General features: G+C 21.9%; 1 protein-coding gene across 3 annotated transcripts; it reads right to left on the reverse strand.

Annotated features, from left to right (window-relative positions):
• Positions 1–548: 548 nt before the first annotated feature.
• On the reverse strand, positions 549–19,076 carry LOC127283605 (uncharacterized). 3 transcript variants are annotated; one of them, XM_051308594.1, is made up of 6 exons: positions 18,750–19,076; positions 17,438–17,494; positions 13,071–13,288; positions 11,965–12,039; positions 10,185–10,410; positions 549–3,913 (listed from the first exon to the last, which is right to left on the reverse strand). In XM_051308594.1, exons 2-6 carry the CDS (start codon positions 17,490–17,492, stop codon positions 3,798–3,800), a joined length of 690 nt encoding a protein of 229 aa, XP_051164551.1. In that variant the 5' UTR covers positions 17,493–17,494; positions 18,750–19,076; the 3' UTR covers positions 549–3,797. The 3 variants fall into 3 exon arrangements, with proteins under 3 accessions (XP_051164551.1, XP_051164550.1, XP_051164552.1); XM_051308593.1 differs by lacking the exon at positions 18,750–19,076 and adding an exon at positions 17,819–18,027 and having other exon boundaries at positions 17,438–17,607; XM_051308595.1 differs by lacking the exon at positions 18,750–19,076 and adding an exon at positions 17,819–18,026.
• Positions 19,077–20,745: the final 1,669 nt, after the last annotated feature.

Genomic DNA, 20,745 nt, shown 5'->3' on the forward strand with positions numbered 1-20,745 from the left:
GATCTTTTATATCAAACTGTATGCTATAATTAATGTGCTGCGAGAAATTGTCATTTAATTTTAATATCGTTAAATTAAATAGACATTTTCAATTTTTATTTCAGTGTTGGAAAATACATATTCTTAGAGACAAGATAAAAAAAAATTGCCCAGAACAACTAAAACATTTATTTTAGTTCAATATTTTTTTTCTAGTAAAACTTTTCTTCATTTTTTTAAATTATTATTATTATTAGTATAATTATAATATTATAACCGGTTCTTTGATTGAAAGGAGAAAATTCTCTTTTTTTTGTAGAGAAATATTATTATTTTAAAAAAGTAAACATAAAATATAGGAATATTCCTACTCAATTGGAGAATATTTTTTTTTCGATAAATGTGTTAATTGTCCCAGGTAAATCTTTTATATTAGAAATTATTGGAATATAAAATACTTATTTTTACAAATTATTTCATTTCGTAAACTTAATTGACTATTTTAAATTGAGCATAAATTAAAGTACAATGCAATACTGAATATATAATATATATATATATATATATATATATATATATATATATATATATTAATAAATATTTTTTGAATAATAAAATAGAATAATATAAAATAATATCCATATTAATAAACTTAATATTATATACAATAACTTAATATTTTCTAAATGGTTCAGAACACATAAATTGCACATTTAATGTTATTTAAAAAAAAAAAGAAAATAACTTTTCGTATTCTTTTCTCGCAGTTTTATGATAGTCGTGATATAAATGCAGTTAGCGTATATTATAGTATACGTTTTATTTTATTATTTATTTGGACTAGATTAATAAGTCTTTTCTATTTAAATATTTGTTTAAGATTTTCTACGAATTTCATCGTAATCTCAAATTGTTTTAAGCTCTAAAAATCTCATTCAGAGCCGCAATTAAATTCCTCTCTCTCTCGTTTTCGCTTTTATTTTTTTTTTCATACAATAAAAATTCATTTATTAATTTATAATATCTTTTTCAAAAGTATTAGCCAGATAAATTTAATTCTAATTAAAAAATTTTCTAAATATGTCTTCCTATATGATTTAATATATTTTTCTTTATAATTTCCTTCTTATATATAAATAAAAAAAAAAATGTTTTCGACAATAAGCTTTGGAAATTTTTTTTTTTTCAAATTAAAAATAAATTATCTTTTTTACAGGCTACTTGAGATGCAATGTACAATATTTTTAAAACGTCGGTGAATCAACGATTGAAAAAAAAATATTTTTCTCTAAAAAAATTATTGATCAAGAAACGTTGGAAAAAATTTTTTAGATCAGAAATAGTAATAATTTGCATAGAAAAATATGTTTTTTTCTCAATCGTTGATTATATAAACGTTGTGAACTACACCCACGTTTTTTTTAAGAACAAAATTTTTTAAAAGCAAAGCTTTATACAAAATCAATAATTTTTTTTTTCAATTTTTATTCAAAAAATTTTCTTTTTATTTAAGATCGAATTTCGATCAATATTTATAAAATTTTCTTTTTATTTAAAGACCAAATTTCATTTTTAATATAAAAAATTTTCTTATTTTCTTTTATATGAAATATTATTTTGTGAAATTTTGTTTTGTATCAAATTTTCCATTTTATCGATTAATTTTTTCTTTGGTATCAAATTTCATATTTTTATATTATCAAATAATTTTTTTTTATCATTTTCATATTAAATTTACTTTAAATTTTTTTAATTTTTTTTTTTAATTTTATAATATATTATACATTTGAAGTTAACGATTGCCACGATTTATTTTGAGTGATTTGAAATTTGAAAAATTAAAAATGTTTTTTTTTTACATTATTTCTGGCTGAAGTATAAAATGAGAACCGTTTTTTACTTTCATCATTGCTGTCAATCATCGTGAGCATTTTTTTGTGGTTTCTCATTTTTTTTTTTTTTGATTTCGCGTGCTTCTTTTTTTTTTTTACAAATTTTACACAGTCAATCATGAAAAAATTCGAGCAACTCGGGACTCTAGAAAAATATTCTTCAAGTGTTTTTTTTATGCTTTTGTAAAGCGGTGCAACGTGGTGCTCATGTAAAATACACTTTCAATAAGTCTATTGATTTGCTATTCTAAAATATGTATATATATACAGGATGTTTTACAAAACTATAAACTCGTGATTAAAAAAAAAAAATTTTTTTTCCAAATTTATTCACAGAGAAAAATATTATTTTCACTTTTTGAAAATAGATTGCGTAAATTATTTATATAGTGAAATAATTTGAAAATTCTGTAATATTTAATATTTTTATTGTATTTTTGTTTAAAATTTTAAATTAAATTTTTTTTTTCTCTGTGCTGTAAACACCCTGTTATATATATAAATATAACACAATGTACAATTATATATAAACATTATAAACACATCGCTCAAGTTCCTTTTTGCTAAGAACCTTGTTTTTTTTACTATAATAAATAGTAAATGTATAATTGTCAAGTAGGCCCTAATAATTTAAAAGACAGTTATTTACTGTCTATATACATGCCACAAAAATCCGTAAGACAAAAAACCACACTGTTAGAAATTTTTCTGTTTAAAAATGTGTGTGTGTTTTTTTTTCACGCAGAAAATGTGTATTATACTTGAAATTTGTGTAAAGATTAGTGGAAAAATATATTTTTTTTTATTTTTTAATTTCTTTTTACAGTGATTAAAAAACTTCCCGTTTTTGAATTTTATTATTGTATTTGCAATATGAAAAAAAAATTTTTTTTTTTTTTAAGAAAATGAAATTATTTTTCATCAAGAAAAAACAGTTTCTAACAGTATAGTCATAAATTATTATTCTTTGACGAATAAATTATAGGCACACACCCTATTTTTTTTTATATAATATATATATATAGGAAGATCTAAAAATCCATTTTTCAATTGTCTTTAAAAATCATTTTCAGCTTATTATTATAATTTAGACAGTATATTTTTTGGTATGCTAAATGTTTTATAATACTCGATTTATACTGTATAATTTATAATAATTTGACAATCTTGATTGACTGATATTGAAAAATATTTGTACGCACAAAATATTCTATTTTCAATATAATATTGAAAATTATATATTACACACCCCATTTTTTTTTTTTTTTTTTTTATAATGATAGTTTTATTATAAGGATGGAATTTTTCGATATTTCATTGTTTTTTTTTAACAATACTGATAGTAATAAATAAAAATAATAATTGTACTATAGCAATTAAAGAAAATTTGAAATAAACGTTTCGTCAATCTGACGACAAAACAAATTTGTATTTGTGATATATCACGTCATAAAGTTTTTTTTTTTTTTTTTTTTAGCTAATTCCCGAATGTGGAACAAAGAAAGATTTGCCATTTTTAGAGCAAATTGAGAATTTTAAATTCGCACAATCAGTAAGGCATTAAGGCATTAAGCCTTTATGAAAGATAAAGAAATTTGCCAAGTCACTTTTTTTTTCTTTTTTTTTTTAATAAAATGTATAAAGTGTCATCAGGAATAAGGCGAATTAATTTATATATATATAGATCGATAGATTTTATATCGGTCGTTATTCTTATAGAGATTTTTCTTTTCTCTGATTGATTTATATATAATTATCATTTATATATATATAGCCATTGTATTACCAGAATCTAATGACCTCAAAAAATTGATAACAATTTAACCATCACTTCATTATTATTATTATTATTATTATTATTAATATTTAATAAAAGTGATTCGTTGGTTTTCCATGTCGTTGCCAAAAATGGCGATCAAAAGTATTTCATTCCGATGACATTAGCTGAACACTGTCATCCGCTGATCTATGCAATCGTCTAACTTCTGATAGGGAACGAATTGGTGTTGGATTTAGTAGAGAGAAAGGATGTGAATGTCGATCTGAAAACGAAATTTTTAATTATTAGTTTTTTTTTCTCAAATTATTTTTCTAAAAGAAGAAAATACATAATATTATAAAATATATATAATAGTAATAATAATAATCGTCAATTTTCCGTTACCAAAATCAATCGTTTTTTTAATATTTCAATATTACAACAGCAAAAAAGGAACAATTTCGTTTAAAAAAATAAAGTTTAAAATATCGGAGTTGATCTAAATCATGATTTTTAAAAACAAAAATCAAAACATACTATTTTTTATTGAAATCTGATTTTTTAAATTTAAATCTTTATTTTTACCTTTTTCAAAAGTTGATTTTTAAGTAGTCTGTTTTTTTATATAATAAATACTTAAACGATAAATCTAATAATGCAAGCATCAGAAAATATATTTTTTTTTAAATATATTTTTGAATTAAAAATTAAAATCCAAATATTATTATTTCAATTTTTTAGTTTTTACCTATACTTATTTTCATTTTTCAAGTCTCGGATCGACTTTAAGGCGCAAAAAAAGTCGTTTTAGTCGATTTACATTGCAAAAAAAGTTGAAAAAGTCGATTTTTTAATTTAATTAGTTTTTATATTTTACTTTAAATATCTACTGTTATTGTACATTAAATAAAAGATCTCAAATTATTGCATATTATTTAATTCATTTTTTCATTCCTTAATAAGAATAATTCTACAAGAGTATTGTCAAGGAAATTTATTTCGAATATTTCAAAACTAAACTAAGACAAATATTCAAAATTTAAATTAAGTAGGACAAATTTAAAAAAAGAAAATTTAAGTTTCATTTAAAAAATTTTTTAAAGTCTAATTTATGCAAATAATTTTAATTTAAAAAATTTTTGCATAGTTTTTAGTTTTAATGGTCAAAAGAAAATTTCGGAAAATAATAATTAAGTTGAAGCTTTTTTAAATAATTGAATTTTTAAAGAAATAGTAAAATTATTAAAAATAATAATTGAATTTTGGAAGAGTTACAGTTGAAATATTTAGAAATAATTTAATTTCAAAAGATTTTGTAAAATTTTACAGAATTGAAAATAATTTAAGGTACATAATTGAATTTGTAAAGAATTTCATTCAAATTATTTAAAATAATTAATTTAGAGAATAATTTTAGTTAAAAATTTGTTAAATAATTGAAATAAAAAAGATCTTAAGAAGATCTGTATTGTACAATAAAAAAGACGTATTTTGTTTAAAAAATTTTTTAAAAAAGAAGTCGAAAAAGTCGTATAATCCGAGATCTTATTTTTGTTAATTTTTTGTGTAAGCCCAGTTTATTACTGTAAATAAATAAATTGTCGATTTTTAAAAAGTCAATAATTCGATAATAAAGTTTGAACTTGTTTTTAGAATATATATATCAGAACTCGTATAAAAATTTTAAACTAAAATTATTGTTCTAAAAAGAAATGTTTGAAACGTCAATAACTTTGTAATAATTAACAGTAAAATTTCTCAAATAAATCAGTCGATACGTTTTTAAATATTCTACATTATCTGCTTGTAATCGTTTTGACATAAATATTTTTTAATAAATACTTCAAAAAGTCATATTTTAAAACAAGTTTTATTTTGATAAGCTAAAAATTTGAAATAAAAAAATTGAACGAATATATTAAATATAAATTAAAAATTTTTTTTTTTTTACTTTAATACTGAAAAATTTAATTTTCAGCCTTGAAAAATATAAAAATGAGAAAATTTTTTACAAATAAAAATTAAATTTTAATTCTTTTCTCAACAATAATTTCTTTTTCAATTCAAAAAAAATTTTGCAAATTGTTTTAGTGTGTGTCTGATATAACTTTTTGTTCAAATAATTTATTCACAAAAAATTCAATCGTTTATTTTTTACAAATTATTTTTATTATTTTTTTGTATCTATAAATGTTTGGCAAGTTATTGATAATTCAAAAAAAATTCTTTTTTAATGATGTAAAAAATATTTTATTCTTATCATTGCAAATATTTTTATCTTTAAAAAATATATATGAGCTTCAAGTTAAAAAAAATTTTTTTTTTTGTTATTTTTGATGCTGATTAAATTTTTTCAGTGAAAAAGCAAAAAATGAAACAACTTACGATTCAAGAGGCTTATATTATTGATTTTTCGATGATATACGTCTAGAGAAATAATTTATTTGAACAAAATAAAATATATTTGATTTAAATAAACGTATATTTGTCTCAGAGCCAACTAACTTATTTATTTGGCGTAAATAAAAATTTTATTTGTCAGAATTAAATTTTTCTTTTGGCTCAAATAAATTTTTTATTTCAATGAAATAAAATATTTCTGCAACAAATAAATGAGTTAGTAGGCTCGGAGACAATGATACCATTTCTCTGAGTGTAGGTAATTAATTAGAGTATTTCTTATTAATGTAGGTACATATAAAGGCATAATTAATTATAAACTCTGATAAATTGTATTATATAAGAGTTAATTATTTATTTTCTATTGTTTATCAATATAGAATGGTCTTTTATTAATGAAATATGTATTAACTGACAGAACTGTCTATTCAATGTGCAATAATTCTCATTAGAAGACAATAATTCTGAATCAATAAATGCTTCCTATTGCGCTGATTCATTTATAATCAAAAGAAAGTTTTGATCAATCATTCTTTTATAATTAATCATAAATATAGTTCGCTTTTGTATATTTTTATTTTTCAAGAGTGAAAATATGTCTGAAAATATATATATATGTATATTTATATATATATATACTTTTAGCTAATCGGACAATTATTTTTGACAATGTTGGAGATTAAGCTCGCCCAATTTTAGACAAGAATTTAATTTATTCGTGTTAAAAATAAGGAGATCGATGGAGCGTGTATAACTTGGCCTAGGAAGGTCAAGGACGTCCACTTTCCCTGTTTAATGTAGATATATATATATATATATATATATATATATATATATATAAAGAGAGGAACCTTGTTTCGGGAAAGTCACTAGCTGCAGCATCATCTTTAATTATATAATATCCCAAAAAATGATATATCTTCATAACGTATCATATTAACTTCAATTTGTTGAGAATTATTACTGTTTCTCGGTAGAAATATAAGTCATCATTTAAAAAGATGAAAGTCGTATATAGCGTGTGTTATTTATTAGAAATTATCTGATAAAAAAATCAGAAAATATGGAATTTTAATGTATGTGAAAAAATTAAAAATTGTTTCATACACTATATACATAGTTGGAAATTATCAGAAGATCCTTTTCGTTATGAATACAAATTTCAATTAGTGAAAAATATAAGAATACCAAGTTTCATTTTTCATTGATTTTTTTTTTATTTTTATTTTTATTTCCGTAAGTCCGTTTACTTGTTAAATAAATAAATGTTATTCAAAGATTTCTTTTTGGTGTAGCAAAATGTTCAACATTTAGAAAAAAGTAATAAAAATTATGACTTTTTTAATAAATTTGTTTAAAAAATAAATTTTTTTTTTTTAGTATGAAATAATTGTTCTTCCTGTTTTTCAACTTCGAAAAAAACAAAAATATTCAACTTATGATAAAAAGACAAACCGAAAATTTCATGATAGCTTTATTTTTTGTTTTCGAGAAAATTTTTTTTTTAATTTTCTAATCCTTCCCTTATGAAAATTCCTTATAAGAAAATAATGTTAGAGCTGAAATGTTTTTCGTATAATGTTTTTTGTATAATATTTTCGCGATTATAGGTAATTTTTTGATAAGAAATTCATTATAAAATTTTTTTTCTCAAATAATTATAAAAATATAATTATTAGAGACTCTGTAATGAAATCATTACAATTTAATAATTATGAAAATGTAATTATAGAAAATAAAATTTTTCACGTGCAAAAATTAAAATATTATAAAATTAAAATTACAAAAATTTAATTACAAAACTATATATAGTTATCAGTAAAATAAAAAATTAATTAATTTCTGTAATTAAATTTTTATAATTTTAATTTTATAATATTTTAATTTTTGCACGTGAAAAATTTTATTTTCTATAATTACATTTTCATAATTATAAAATTGTAATGATTTCATAACAGAGTCTCTAATAATTATATTTTTATAATTATTTGAGAAAAAAAATTTTATAATGAATTTCTTATAATAAATTACCTATAATCGCGAAAATATTATACAAAAAACATTATACTGAAAACATTTCAGCTTTAACATTATTTTAATTATTTTATAATATACATAATTTTTTTGCGATCTTTAAAAACAGGGAGAATGGGTTTAAAAATTATAAACAAATTTTTGTTATTTAATTAAATTAATTAAAAATTAATAGATAATTTTTTCTGAAAAACTGCTTCTTTTTACAAAACTTTTAAGCCTAGCCCGATAATGGGCAAACAATTTTTACAATATTTTTGGAATTTTTCAAAAAATTTTGAATTTTTTAAAAATATTTTTGGTTTTTCTTTATACTACGTACTTTTATGTATTTTGATGCGCTGATTACTAAAATCATAGTGACAATACCCCAAAAAATCCCAAAATTTATGGTTTTTTTTACGAAGCTGAAGTACGCAACGTTTATGATAAACGATTTTTAAAGAAATAATTTTTTAAAATGAAAAATTCTATAATTTTTTGCCTAAATAATATTTTTTTATAATTTGTTAATTAATGAAAACTACAAGAAATATTTTTTAGGCAAAAAATTATAGAATTTTTCATTTTAAAAAATTATTTCTTTAAAAATCGTTTATCATAAACGTTGCGTACTGCAGCTACGTGTTTTTTTCGTTTATTGGGTAAAATATGCAAAATTTAAAAAAAACTTTCAAACAAATGTTATAGATCTTATTAAAATACATTTTTTATATCTTATGAATTTTTTTTAATTTTGCATATTTTACCCAATAAACGAAAAAAACCATAAATTTTGGTACATAAAACTACGTAGTATAAAAAAAAAACCAAAAATATTTTTATCATTAAAACTCAAAAATTTGATAGTAATATCGTTTAAAAAAAATTTTAGATTTTTTTTTTTTTTGAAAATTACGTTTATAAACAAACATTTTGAAAAAAAGACTTTTAAAATTTATGCATTTTTAAGGAAGTTATGAGCATTCAAAAATTAAAAGTCATGAAAATTCTCCAATTTTCAAAATTCTATAACTTGAAAACGGCTTGCTAAAAAAATTTGATAAAATTCATGGAAGCTAGTCTCAATTAGTACAAAAAGAAAAAAAAATCTCAAAATAATCGGAGATGCAATTCCAGATGGACTTACACTTTGGCGTGGAATACATCATATATAAAAATATAAAAAGAGGATTAAATTACCTGAAGACATTGTATTTTCTTTATTTATCACGTCTGTAAATAGGTTACCATAATTCACATCTCTCTTGAACATCGTCATTTAAAAAAAGACATAAAAATTGACTTATGTTAAAGAGACAATATTTTCCGTTAACTTCCAAAATAAATACGCAAAAAAAATTTTTATACACTTCTGATGATGAAAATATTTTTGAAGATTAAGAAAAAAATATATTTTTCTTTATAAATTATTATAATTTTTTTTTTAATTTTTTCAAGTTTCTTGGATCAACAAATTGTTAAAAGAAAAATTTGTAAGCAATTTTATTATTTTCCGCGTGAAAAAGTTTTTTTATTGTTAATCATTGAGACTCAAGTCATTAATATCTTATACCAAATAATTGACTAGTATAAGTCGAAACAAAAAACATATTTTCATTGAAAATTATAGTATTTTAATATTAAGGAAAAATTACTTAATATTAAATAAAATTAAAAGAACGTTGAAATCATCATTTCTCTGATTTTTGCATGTTGAGAAATTTTTTATTCTTGTCTTTTAAAATCTCCAATTTTTTATGAATAAAAATAATAAATTAGAATCATTAAATTGATGGTTTAGTGAAAAAAAAGGACACATGAAATTTTCGTTGAAAAAGGGGGACACGTGTATTCAAATATAAAGGCACGTGTCATCGTTTTCAACGAAAATTTCACGTGTCCTTTTTTTCCACTAAACCAGCGAAATAATAATAATTATTATTTTTATTATTATTTTAAAGTTAAAAATTAGCATGATCAAGAATAAAAGTATTATTAAATCTTTTAAAACAGGATTCAATGTTTTGAAGTTCAATTAGTATTTTTTTGTTTTCAACTAATAAAATGAAATATTTCAAGAGAATCACCCATTAATAATATATTGATTCAGTTTATGTCTTATTAATTTTGTGAATTACCTCTTATGTCTGTAGGTGGATCACTTCTTACTTCAACATCACTGCTGCTGTGCCTAGCTGGGGTTTTTGGTGGACTCTTGTAAAAAGTTGAAGTGTCACTTCTCCCGCTATTATTTTGATGTGAAAAATGGAACATAGGCGTAGTTGACCATGAGGCAGGTGGAGGACTTCTTACCAGATGCTCGTGTACTTGTGCTAAGGTAAGTGGATCCGAGTCTCCTAACTCCTACAATACGAAAAGAGAAATTATTTTTTTTTTCCAGTTTTAAATCTACAGGCTTCGGATCAACTTTAAGGCACAATAAAAGTCATTTTAGTCCATTTACATTCCAAAAAAAAAACTCGAAAAAGTCGATTTTTTATTTTAATTAAATTTAATTCCATAGGAATATTATCAACAAAATTTATTTTGAATATTTCAAAATCGAAGACGTTAATTTTTTAGAATTTTAATTAAGTAGGAGAAATTTCTAAAAAAAAAAATAAAAAAAATTCTAACAACAATTCAATTATTTTAGAGTTTTTATTTGAAACTTTTTAAATAATTGAATTTTTAAAAAAATATTAAAATTATTAAAAATAATTGAACTTTGGAAGATTTATAGTTGAAATTTTTAGAAATAATTAAATTTCAAAAGATTTTATTAAATTTTGAGACAATAATTAAATTTTACAGAATTGAAAATAATTTATCAAATAATTTTAGATAACATTTTCAAAAATAAAACTAAATTTTAGACTTAATACTTTTCTAAACTGAATATATCAACGACTTAAAGTAAATAGGGTGAAACCCTTTGAAATTAAATTTTAGAAGGTTTTAAATTTAAATTATTAAAAATAATTGAATTCAAGTAATTTTGAATTGAAATTTTTTGGTGATTTTTATTGATGAAGAATTTATTAAAAATTAAAGACAAAAATTTGAACTTAAAAATTTTTTATTGAAAAATTTATTGCCAAAAAGTTTTAGATGAAATAATTTGTAATTGAAAAATAATTTAAGATAATTGAATTTGTAAAGAATTTGTGAAGAATATAATATAATTTTTTAGTTATATTCCTTTTTAAAATTTTACTGAAATTCTGAATAAATAACATGCAATAATTTCCATAAATCCGACTTAAAAAACTTTAAATTAAAAAGTTCAGAATAAAATTTAAAAATTTTCAAAAAACATGAAAACAGTTGTTAGAAATATTCCAAATATAATAATAGTATAAGAATAATAATCAAAAATTAATAGTTTTTTTTAATTTGCGTAAAAGATCAATTACCTAATAGAAAATTGTTAAATAAAATAATTTTAAAAAATGTTGAATCAACAAATATTCAAAATTTGAACTCATACAAATTTAAAAAGAACGTCTGATTTAAAAATATGTTTTCTAAAATTATTTAAAACCTAATTTCTTCTTTTATATTAATAATAATTCATAATTTTCACTTATTTATGAGGCAACATTGTTTCTCATAAAAAACAGAAAAATTTAATTTTTTAAAAGTGCAAATAATAAAGAAAATTTATGATTTTTAAGTTATTGGAAATTCTCTTAGCTAATATCTTTAACGAGGGCATTTCGTGTCTTTAATGATAAATCTCTGCTATATAGTAGTTATATAGATATATAGGATTATATTGACTATCGATTGGCTATACCCTAATATAACCCTGGTCTCATATTATTTCTCTCGCAATATTATTATTTAATATTATTTATGATTATATTGATTTTAGAATTATCATTTTAATTGTTAATTAAGGTAAATTAGTTTAACCTGTGCCATCAATATTGCGTCGTCGGATTCTGATTCCTCTATTGACTCGACTAGATTTTCCCGACTCGCTAGCACCTGAAAGTGAATAAAGAAAAATTAAAAAAATTATAAAAAATTATAACAAAAAAAAAAAAACAAAAAAAATTATAACAAAATTTTTATAGGGAAGAAAAAATGTTTTCAACATTTTTAAAACTTGAATTTCATAAAAAAAAAAACAATAATCCCAAATTCATATTTTCGTATTTTTAAATTTAAAAAAAAAATCAATTAACGTGAAAAATAACTTTCAAATTTTTCATCAAAGATTGAAGCATTAATAGTTTAAAATATGAGTAAATTGAATTTTGGATAAATTGAATTACAAAAAAAAATTGAAATTCGGATAAATTGAAATCCTAATAATTTGAAACATAAATCAATTAAAATTTAGATAAATTAAAATTCGGATAATTAAACATTTAAATCCATTAAAATGTGGACAAATTAAAATTCGGATAATTCGAATCTTAAATCAATTAAAATTTGGACAAATTGAAATTCGTATAATTTGAAAGTTAAATCAATTAAAATTTAAATAAATTGCCATTCTGATAATTTTTCATAAATCAATTAAAATTTAGACAAATTGAAATGTGAATAAATTGTATCTTAAATCAATTAAATGTTTGATAAATTAAAATTTAGTTAATTTTGAAACTCAAATCGATTAATTTTTAGATTGATTGAAATTTCTTCAATTTTAATTTTCGATCGGTTGGAGTTTGCATATAATTAAAATTTGAATTATATTAAATTTGTATGAAAATTCGCTTACTTGAAATTTAAATGAAAATTTAAATGAAATTAAAATTTGAATCAATTAATTTAAATTTTGATTTATTGAAAAAATTAATTTTTTATTTATTTTTGCAAATTTTTCAAATTAGTATTTCGTTCACGAAGAAAAGAGCAATGAAAAAAAATTTTTGGTTATTCATGAGGAAAAATATATTATTTTTTTTTCTAGGTTGAACTTGAATAATAATGATGAATGAATGAATGAAAAATTTTAACAATTCTTTTGTAAAAAAAATTGATGTTAATTTAAAAAAGTAAATTTGAACCTGGAGAAATGGATTGTCCTGACGACTGAGCCTTAAGGCTTCCATGTCCTGGTCGATGTTACGAGTCCTTCCGGGGGTCAATGTCAGGATCGAATGAGACGGTGAAGGCTGGCAGGCAACAACGACATCCACGGCCGTCACACTTAAGGTCGAGGGAATTCTCGACACCACATTGTCAATTTCATTTCCACTTCGCCGACAAACATTCGTGATAACGGCTAAAATTTCATAACACACAAATTATAATTATTTATGAGTTCCACACGCTGGGGCAAATTATTAATCACACTTGGCTATATATTCATGAATGTAGATATTATTATCATTGAATACACACGAGTGTGATAATATACGATGCTGAAATTCACAACGTTTATGAATTTTCACCTCAAAGATATTTCTTGCAATTTTTAATGATTAATTATGAAAAAAAAAAACATTTTTTTTTTGTAATTTTCCGTTTTAAAACAAATTTTTTTTTCTAATCATTTATCAAAAATTTACTAATTTTTGTGTATGAAATTTAATAATAATTTTTAGTATTAAATGTTTTATATCAAATTACTATATTTACAATCGATTTACTTAAAGGGAACACCAACAATAAAAATGTTACTTTAATTTATTTATTCAAATAAGAAGTTTTATAATAACTTTGTTTTTTTTTTTTTTTTTATTCTGCAAGTGCTCATTTTTTATGTTAATAGACTAAAAGGTAGAAAATAATATACATATTACTTTTCCTTGTATTCAAATGAAAAATTACTTCATTTTTATTGTTTTTGACGTTATCAGATTGACCCTAATCGACTTTAGACTGAGGGCTTGTCTATTAAAGACATGCATAAAACATAATATACAAAAAAAAAAAATGTCCCTATTATATTCTTATGATTGTATAGATATATGTCTTTTCTTATCTGCAAATGATTTTGTAACTATGATGGAAAAATCGATTTTTTTGCAGCCAAAATGATGTCATATTTTTTAGTTTACGACCAAAACTTTTTTTATATAGGTCACACACGAACAAATAAATAATTTTTCTCTCTTTACGACCTACTTTCCATATATACGAATAAAGTGTAATAATTTTTCATACATAATACAATATTTGCTTCATTTGCTATTAAGATTTATGATAAACGAAATTCTTCTGTTGTATATTTATTTTTTTGCAAATTACTGATTTTTAAATTAAAATTGTTTAGGGGTGTCAATTCTGTTTTTTTTAAAGAAAAATAATTTGTAACTATTTTGTAATTAAAAATTTTTTTTTTTATATTTTTATACAAATTTTTATAAATTTTTTATAAAAATTGATTTTTTTTTTAAATCCATAAGCGATTAATTGTCCGGAATATTGAAAAACAGATTTTTAAAAATTGTCAGTTAAAAATAATTAAAGAAGATTAAATTTTAATTTTTTAAAAACTTCAAGTTCTATTAAAACATTTGATTAACTAATAACAATTTTTTCTATTTCATAATGTTGAAGTATAATTTTAAATTCTTAATAATATTGAAACACAAATGAACATCTCTAAGTAACGTTACAGGTTTTTAAAAAATTGAAATTTCACTTAATTTCATTTAATAAAAAATTCTATGAATTTTCGTCTCAAAGATATTTCTTGCAATATTTATTGATCAAAACACAGGCCTCGGATCGACTTTTAAGGCACAAAAAAATTCATTTTAATTTATATTCCAAAAAAAGTTTGAAAAAATCGTTTTTTTATTTTAAGACAATTTACTTGGTTAATAAATATTTTACTTTAAATAACTAATGTTATTAGATATTAAATTCATTTTATTAATTCTGTAATGAGAATAATTCTATAAGAATATTATCAAGAAAAATTTCGAATATTTCAGAATCGAACTAATTGTAAGACAAATTTTCAAAATTTTATTTAAGTAGGACAAATTTAAAAAAAAAAATTCTTAAAGTTCCATTTTTGTAATTTTTTGAAGCCTGATTTAAGCAATTTATTTGAATTAAAAATTTTTGTCATAGTTTTTAGTTTTGATGATCAAAAAAATTTCAGACAATACTTGATTAAGTTTTACAGATTCAAAAGATTTTATTAATTTTACGACAATAATATTAAATTTTATATAGAACTAAAAATAATTTATCAAATAATTTTAGATAACATTTTTTAAAAGTATCGTTGAATTTTCAAAGATTTACAATTTAGATTTTTGAAATTAATTGAACTTCAAGTGATTTTTAATTAAAATTTTTTGATGATTTCTGTTAATAAAATTTTTTTTAACAAATTACAGACAAAAATACAATAATTTGAAAACTTTTTAAGTAAAAAATTATTTCAGATAGTTGAATTTTCGAAGAATTTTTTAAAAATCATTAAAAATAATTGAATTTCAGGAGAGTTATAATTGAAATTAATAAATTTAAAAAAATTTTAAATGGAAAATTGTAGAAATAATTAAATTTTAGAAGTTTTTAAATTGAAATTTTTGGAAATTAATTGAATTTCAAAATATTTTATTCAATTCCAGAATTTATTAGAAATCACACATACAAAAATTGAATTCCAAAAGTTTTTAATTGAAAAATGCTTGTTGATTAATGAAAACAACAAGATATATTTTTTTGGCGAAAAATTATAGAATTTTTCATTTAAAAAAATTATTTCTTTAAAAATCGTTTATCATAAACGTTGCGTACTTCGGTTTTTTTTAAAATAAGTCGAAAAAAGTCGTATTTTTGAAATTAGCCGAAAGTTTTGAACGTTCATATGAACGAAATATATTTTTCAATCAATAAATTATTAAAAATTATGATGACTATGTTAAATAAAACAGTAAATTAAATAATTATTAAATTAATAACTTCTTTTTAGATATTTTGAACAATATTTTGTAATAAAATTCGTACTTGAAGAAGTTGCAAAAAAAATTTCGTTCATATGAACGTTCAAAACTTTTGGCTTATTTTTTGAAAAAAAAGTCGTATAATCCGAGGCCTGAAAAAATTATTTAAAAAAACATTTTTTTAGATAAAATTTTTTATAATTTTTCGTTTTAAAAAATAATTTTTTTCTAATAGTAATAATAATAATAATAATAATAATAATAATAATAATAATAATAATAGTAGTAATGAAAATAATAATAATCAACGTTGTTGACTTCAGCATCGTTAATATTTGAATGTTTATAGAATTATTTTTAAATAAATTAGTAATTGTCATATTTTTTGTATTAGTTTATATTTTAAATATGTTTTTTTAGTGTAATAATATTTTTTTATTTTTTTTATTCATACAAAAAATGCATGAGTTTGTATCTAATTATTTTAGAAATTTTACAAAAAAAAAGAAAATGAAAATTAAATTAATTTGAAAAATGCGTTAAAATTAAGTCTTTCCTCAGTGCCTTCAAAATAATTTTGTACAATGAACACTTTGAGTATAAATTTCAATATAATTAAATAGAAATTGAAAAAGGAAATCAAATTTCCAGTTACTTTAACCATAATAAACTTACGTTTGAGTTTTTTTTTTAATTGATTGGAAATTTTCTAAGGAACATAAAAAATATAATTTTATTGATAAAAAAATTAATTTTTTAAAAAATATAATTTTATTAATAAAAAAATTAATTTTTTAAAAAATATTTAAAAATAAACAATGACTTCACGGAGAAAAAGAAAAAGTAATTTTTACTACTTTCAGAGTAAAACTGGACCAACTCGAAGTTTCTGCGCATCTCTGGCAATTTTTACTCCAAAAATAGTAAAATTTATTATTTCTGTAGTAAATTTTACTGTTTCCGTAGTAAGTTTTACTATTTCTAGAGTAAATTTTACTATTTTTGGAGTAAAAATTGCCAGAGATGCGCAGAAACTTCGAGTTGGTCCAGTTTTACTCTGAAAGTAGTAAAAGTTACTTTATAAAAGAAATCTTTTTTCTCCGTGTTGTTTTCAAAGAAGGCCCCCAATTTTAAAAATCACATATGGGCGATTTGTACCCAATGTGTACTTTAAGGGTTAAAATTTTTTTTTATTTTTTCTATATAAAGTGACCTGTTTTTTTTTTAAACAATACCTATTATTTATATTGTAAATATTAAATTTATCAAAAAATTGTAAATTATTCATAAATTCTGAATTCTCTTTCAATATAAGAAAAACATCACTCTTTTTTTTAAATAAAAAACCGGCTAAATTGAAAACGAGTGAGTTGATTGAATTTATATTCGATAGTAGAGAATTTTTTCCATCCATATATGATCAAATAAAAACTCGAAATCATTAAAGTTAATGGAATATTAAAAAAAATATATATATAATTTAAATAAATAAACTCAGAAAATAGTGAAAAAATAAATCTCACCTGGAGTTTCGACTCTCGGGGCTCGTTCCATCTCCTCATTCGTGTTGATCCTCATTCCTAGAGTCAATGTTTTCGATTTAAATAAATTGGCCAAGAAAATTGCACCTTTACGTTTAATTTTCTCGAATCTTTGTGCATTCTCAGAAGACACGTGTATCATTACTATTTTTCTACAATTAAAAAGTTCCATATTGTACTTGAAAAAAAAAGAAAAAAAAAATATTTTCTTTCTAAAATTAAATTAAAAAATCAATTTTTTAAAATGAAAAAACGTTTCTTATGTAAAAAAAAAAAGAAAAAAATATAAATTTTTTCTTTTATTTATATAGTGGAAAATTTTTTTTTTTTTTAAAGTGTTTTATCGATGAAACAAACTGACACCTGTTTGGTATTATATAGGTCTGCATAAACCTTTGGCTATAAAAAAATTTTTTGATTCTTCAGAAAATGAATTCTCCAAATCGATAAACGAGCAATTTGTCCAATAACATCCGATAACACACAGGAAATTAATCAAAATTGGCAATATTCAGTTATGAAATATACGAAACGATTCAACCGGTACTAGGGATGCTACTGCAGGTGTCGTTTGCTCGAGAGGGTTTTTTTTTTTTTTTTTTTTCCTTTCTTTTTTCCCTCCCTCCCGCCTTATCACCACCTCTTTCTCTTTCACCTCCTCCGCAGGACTTTGCGCAGTTGCAAGGATCGAATTTATATAGCGAACAATCAACCCCTGCCTGCTGAAATAATGCCGGTATGCGTCTACATAAGTCAGGGCCAAATTGAGCGACTATCTATAATAAATTATATTAAAAAAAAAAAAGAAGGTTGCTCGATTTTTCGGGGGTCGAAAAAAAAGGAGAACTTCCCTCCTGACCTACATTTATACACAAAAAAAATTCAACGCGAGGGTGCATTTCATTCTCGCATGATCTGATAAGAAATTGATTTATACATTTCCCCTCGACTCGTATAATATATGTTTGCTTTGTAGTAAATTTGTTTACAGAGTATTTATTTTCTTATTGTCACAGATTGATGAAATTTTTTTTTCTATTTTAATAACCTGAATTTTCACTGGAATAAAATAAATTATTTCCAATATTAATATTTGATTTATCGTCTAGACAGTAAATATGACGATAAATTTTGTATGAGGAAACTTTAGTCTAATACATTTTTACTATTGGGATATAAACCGGCCTCTCCCACGCAAGAAACAAATCGATCATGATACACCCTTCATGTATACATATATACATATATATGTAATGATCATTGTGTTATAAATGTTCTTTTCGGAGAGACTTACTATTCAAGGCCACTGAATGATGATGATGATGATCTGAGGTCGTCCATTTCTTCCGGGTTCATGCGCGGAAATGACGAAAATTTATTATTCACTATTCTCACGATGTACATACGAGTGTTTATTATAGGTTATATATCTATATGTATAGAGTAGCAGGAGGATTTTCCTGACGAAAAGACGATATGAATTTCACATCGTGGAATCACCCGGTTCGCGCATTTACTTCACGGTCAACACACAGTGAAATACTGTATGTATTTCGAGAAGTACAAAATAATACTCGCAAGCACGACTTTTTTTTTCTATATACCTTGTGGAGGGTGGGTGCGCGCGCAAATAGGTCAAAATTAACCCTCTACGATGACGTGAGGGGAGTGGTGGGGAGGGTAGTATTTGCATGAGACAATTTTGGATGAGAGATTGGAGGGTTAATGTGCATTAGAATTAGAGGTCACTCTCTATGCTGCCAACACGAAGTAAGAATAAGGAGTCTTCACTCCATGCGTCGATTAGAGGAAAAATGTCCCCAACTATGGTACAAGCATTCCGGAAAATTAGAATAGTCGGAGGTGGCGTTCGTAACGGGAAAAACCTTAAACTATTGATTTCCCTAATGAAAGTCGTCTGCTATTTTTGAAAAGTATATTATAAAATCACATAATTCCATATTTTTGAAAAATTAAGTAATTGAATAAATAGTAAATGTTAAATATGAAATAATATTTGTATTTAAAAAGTCATTTACAAATTAATTAATTTTATTAATTTTAATGAAGTTCTTTAAAAATTCACTAACTTTAAACTTTTTTTTAATACACATTCTTTAACAGTCAACTATTGATTTTTTTGTTTTTACAGTAATCTGTATATCTATTTAATTGTAAAAAAGTTTCCATTAAAAATCTATTAAAATTGAATTAATTCAATCTAAGAATCTTTCGAATATATGACTTTTCCGAAATTTAATTATTTTTAAAATTATTTAAATTCTTTATAAAAGTAAATGTAATAAAAATGTTTTTAATCATATTTAAATAAAATTCAATAATTTAAAACATTTTAAAAACTCTTCAAATTGTCATAAATCACACCAGTTTACAGTGAAATTGCCAATCGTACGAAACATGTTTTTTTATTAATAGGTGTTTTTTAAGTAAGAAAAACATATTTTTGGATATTTTTTTCCTTCGTGCAATTTTGCTGAATCTAAAAAAACACATTTTCGAGGTGTGACGTTACTTAAATTCACCTGTAGGAAAATTAGTTTGTCCAAAAAAAATAATATACCATTGGAAAGGTATTATTAAACTACCTTTCGAACTTTCGTCGTACTGTAAAAACAATAATTGATTGTTAAAGAATGTGTATTAAAAAGAAGTTTAAAGTTAGTGAATTTTTAAAGAACTTCATTAAAATTAATAAAATTAATTAATTTGTAAATGACTTTTTAAATACAAATAATATTTCATATTTAACATTTACTATTTATTAAATTACTTAATTTTTCAAAAATATGGAATTATATGATTTTATAATATACTTTTCAAAAATAGCAGACGATTTTCATTAGGGAAATCAATAGTTTAAGGTTTTTCCCGTTACGAACGCCACCTCCGACTATTCTAATTTTCCGGAATGCTTGTACCATAGTTGGGGACATTTTTCCTTCAAAGTGAAGACTCCTTATTCTTACTTCGTGGCTGCCAACAATCAATGGAGATGGCGCACTTGTTGATGGAGTCAAGGTGTATGCAACTTTTCGAACAGAAAATCTAATTTATAATTTGTCACTCTGAATGTCTGTAACAAGCATTTTTTTTTATTTATAAAAATACTTTAAGACAATTTTTTTAACGTATTTTAAATTTTCAGAAATTTTCTTATTATTATTCAAATTGATCGAAATTTCTATAAAAAATTTTTGTAGTAATTTTTATTTTTCCTATACAAATTTTCTTTATCAAAATATTTATTTTTCACCAAAATCTCATTTTTT

The sequence above is a fragment of the Leptopilina boulardi genome, unplaced genomic scaffold (genome assembly GCF_019393585.1).
Source record: "Leptopilina boulardi isolate dan_hultmark-lab unplaced genomic scaffold, ZJU_Lbou_2.1 LbouV2_310, whole genome shotgun sequence".
In the NCBI taxonomy this organism is placed as follows: Eukaryota; Metazoa; Arthropoda; class Insecta; order Hymenoptera; family Figitidae; genus Leptopilina; species Leptopilina boulardi.

What these genes read in the sequence shown, in the direction of transcription:
- LOC127283605 (XM_051308593.1), bottom strand. Translation starts at nt 17,844, where the DNA reads ATGCAGACCTATATAATACCAAACAG. An exon ending in CCCGAGAGTCGAAACTCCAG is followed by an intron (nt 13,289 to 17,437) that starts GTGAGATTTATT and finishes ATGAAATTTTAG; the next exon opens with CCGTTATCACGAATGTTTGT. An exon ending in TCCACCTACAGACATAAGAG is followed by an intron (nt 3,914 to 10,184) that starts GTAATTCACAAA and finishes TTTCGTTTTCAG; the next exon opens with ATCGACATTCACATCCTTTC.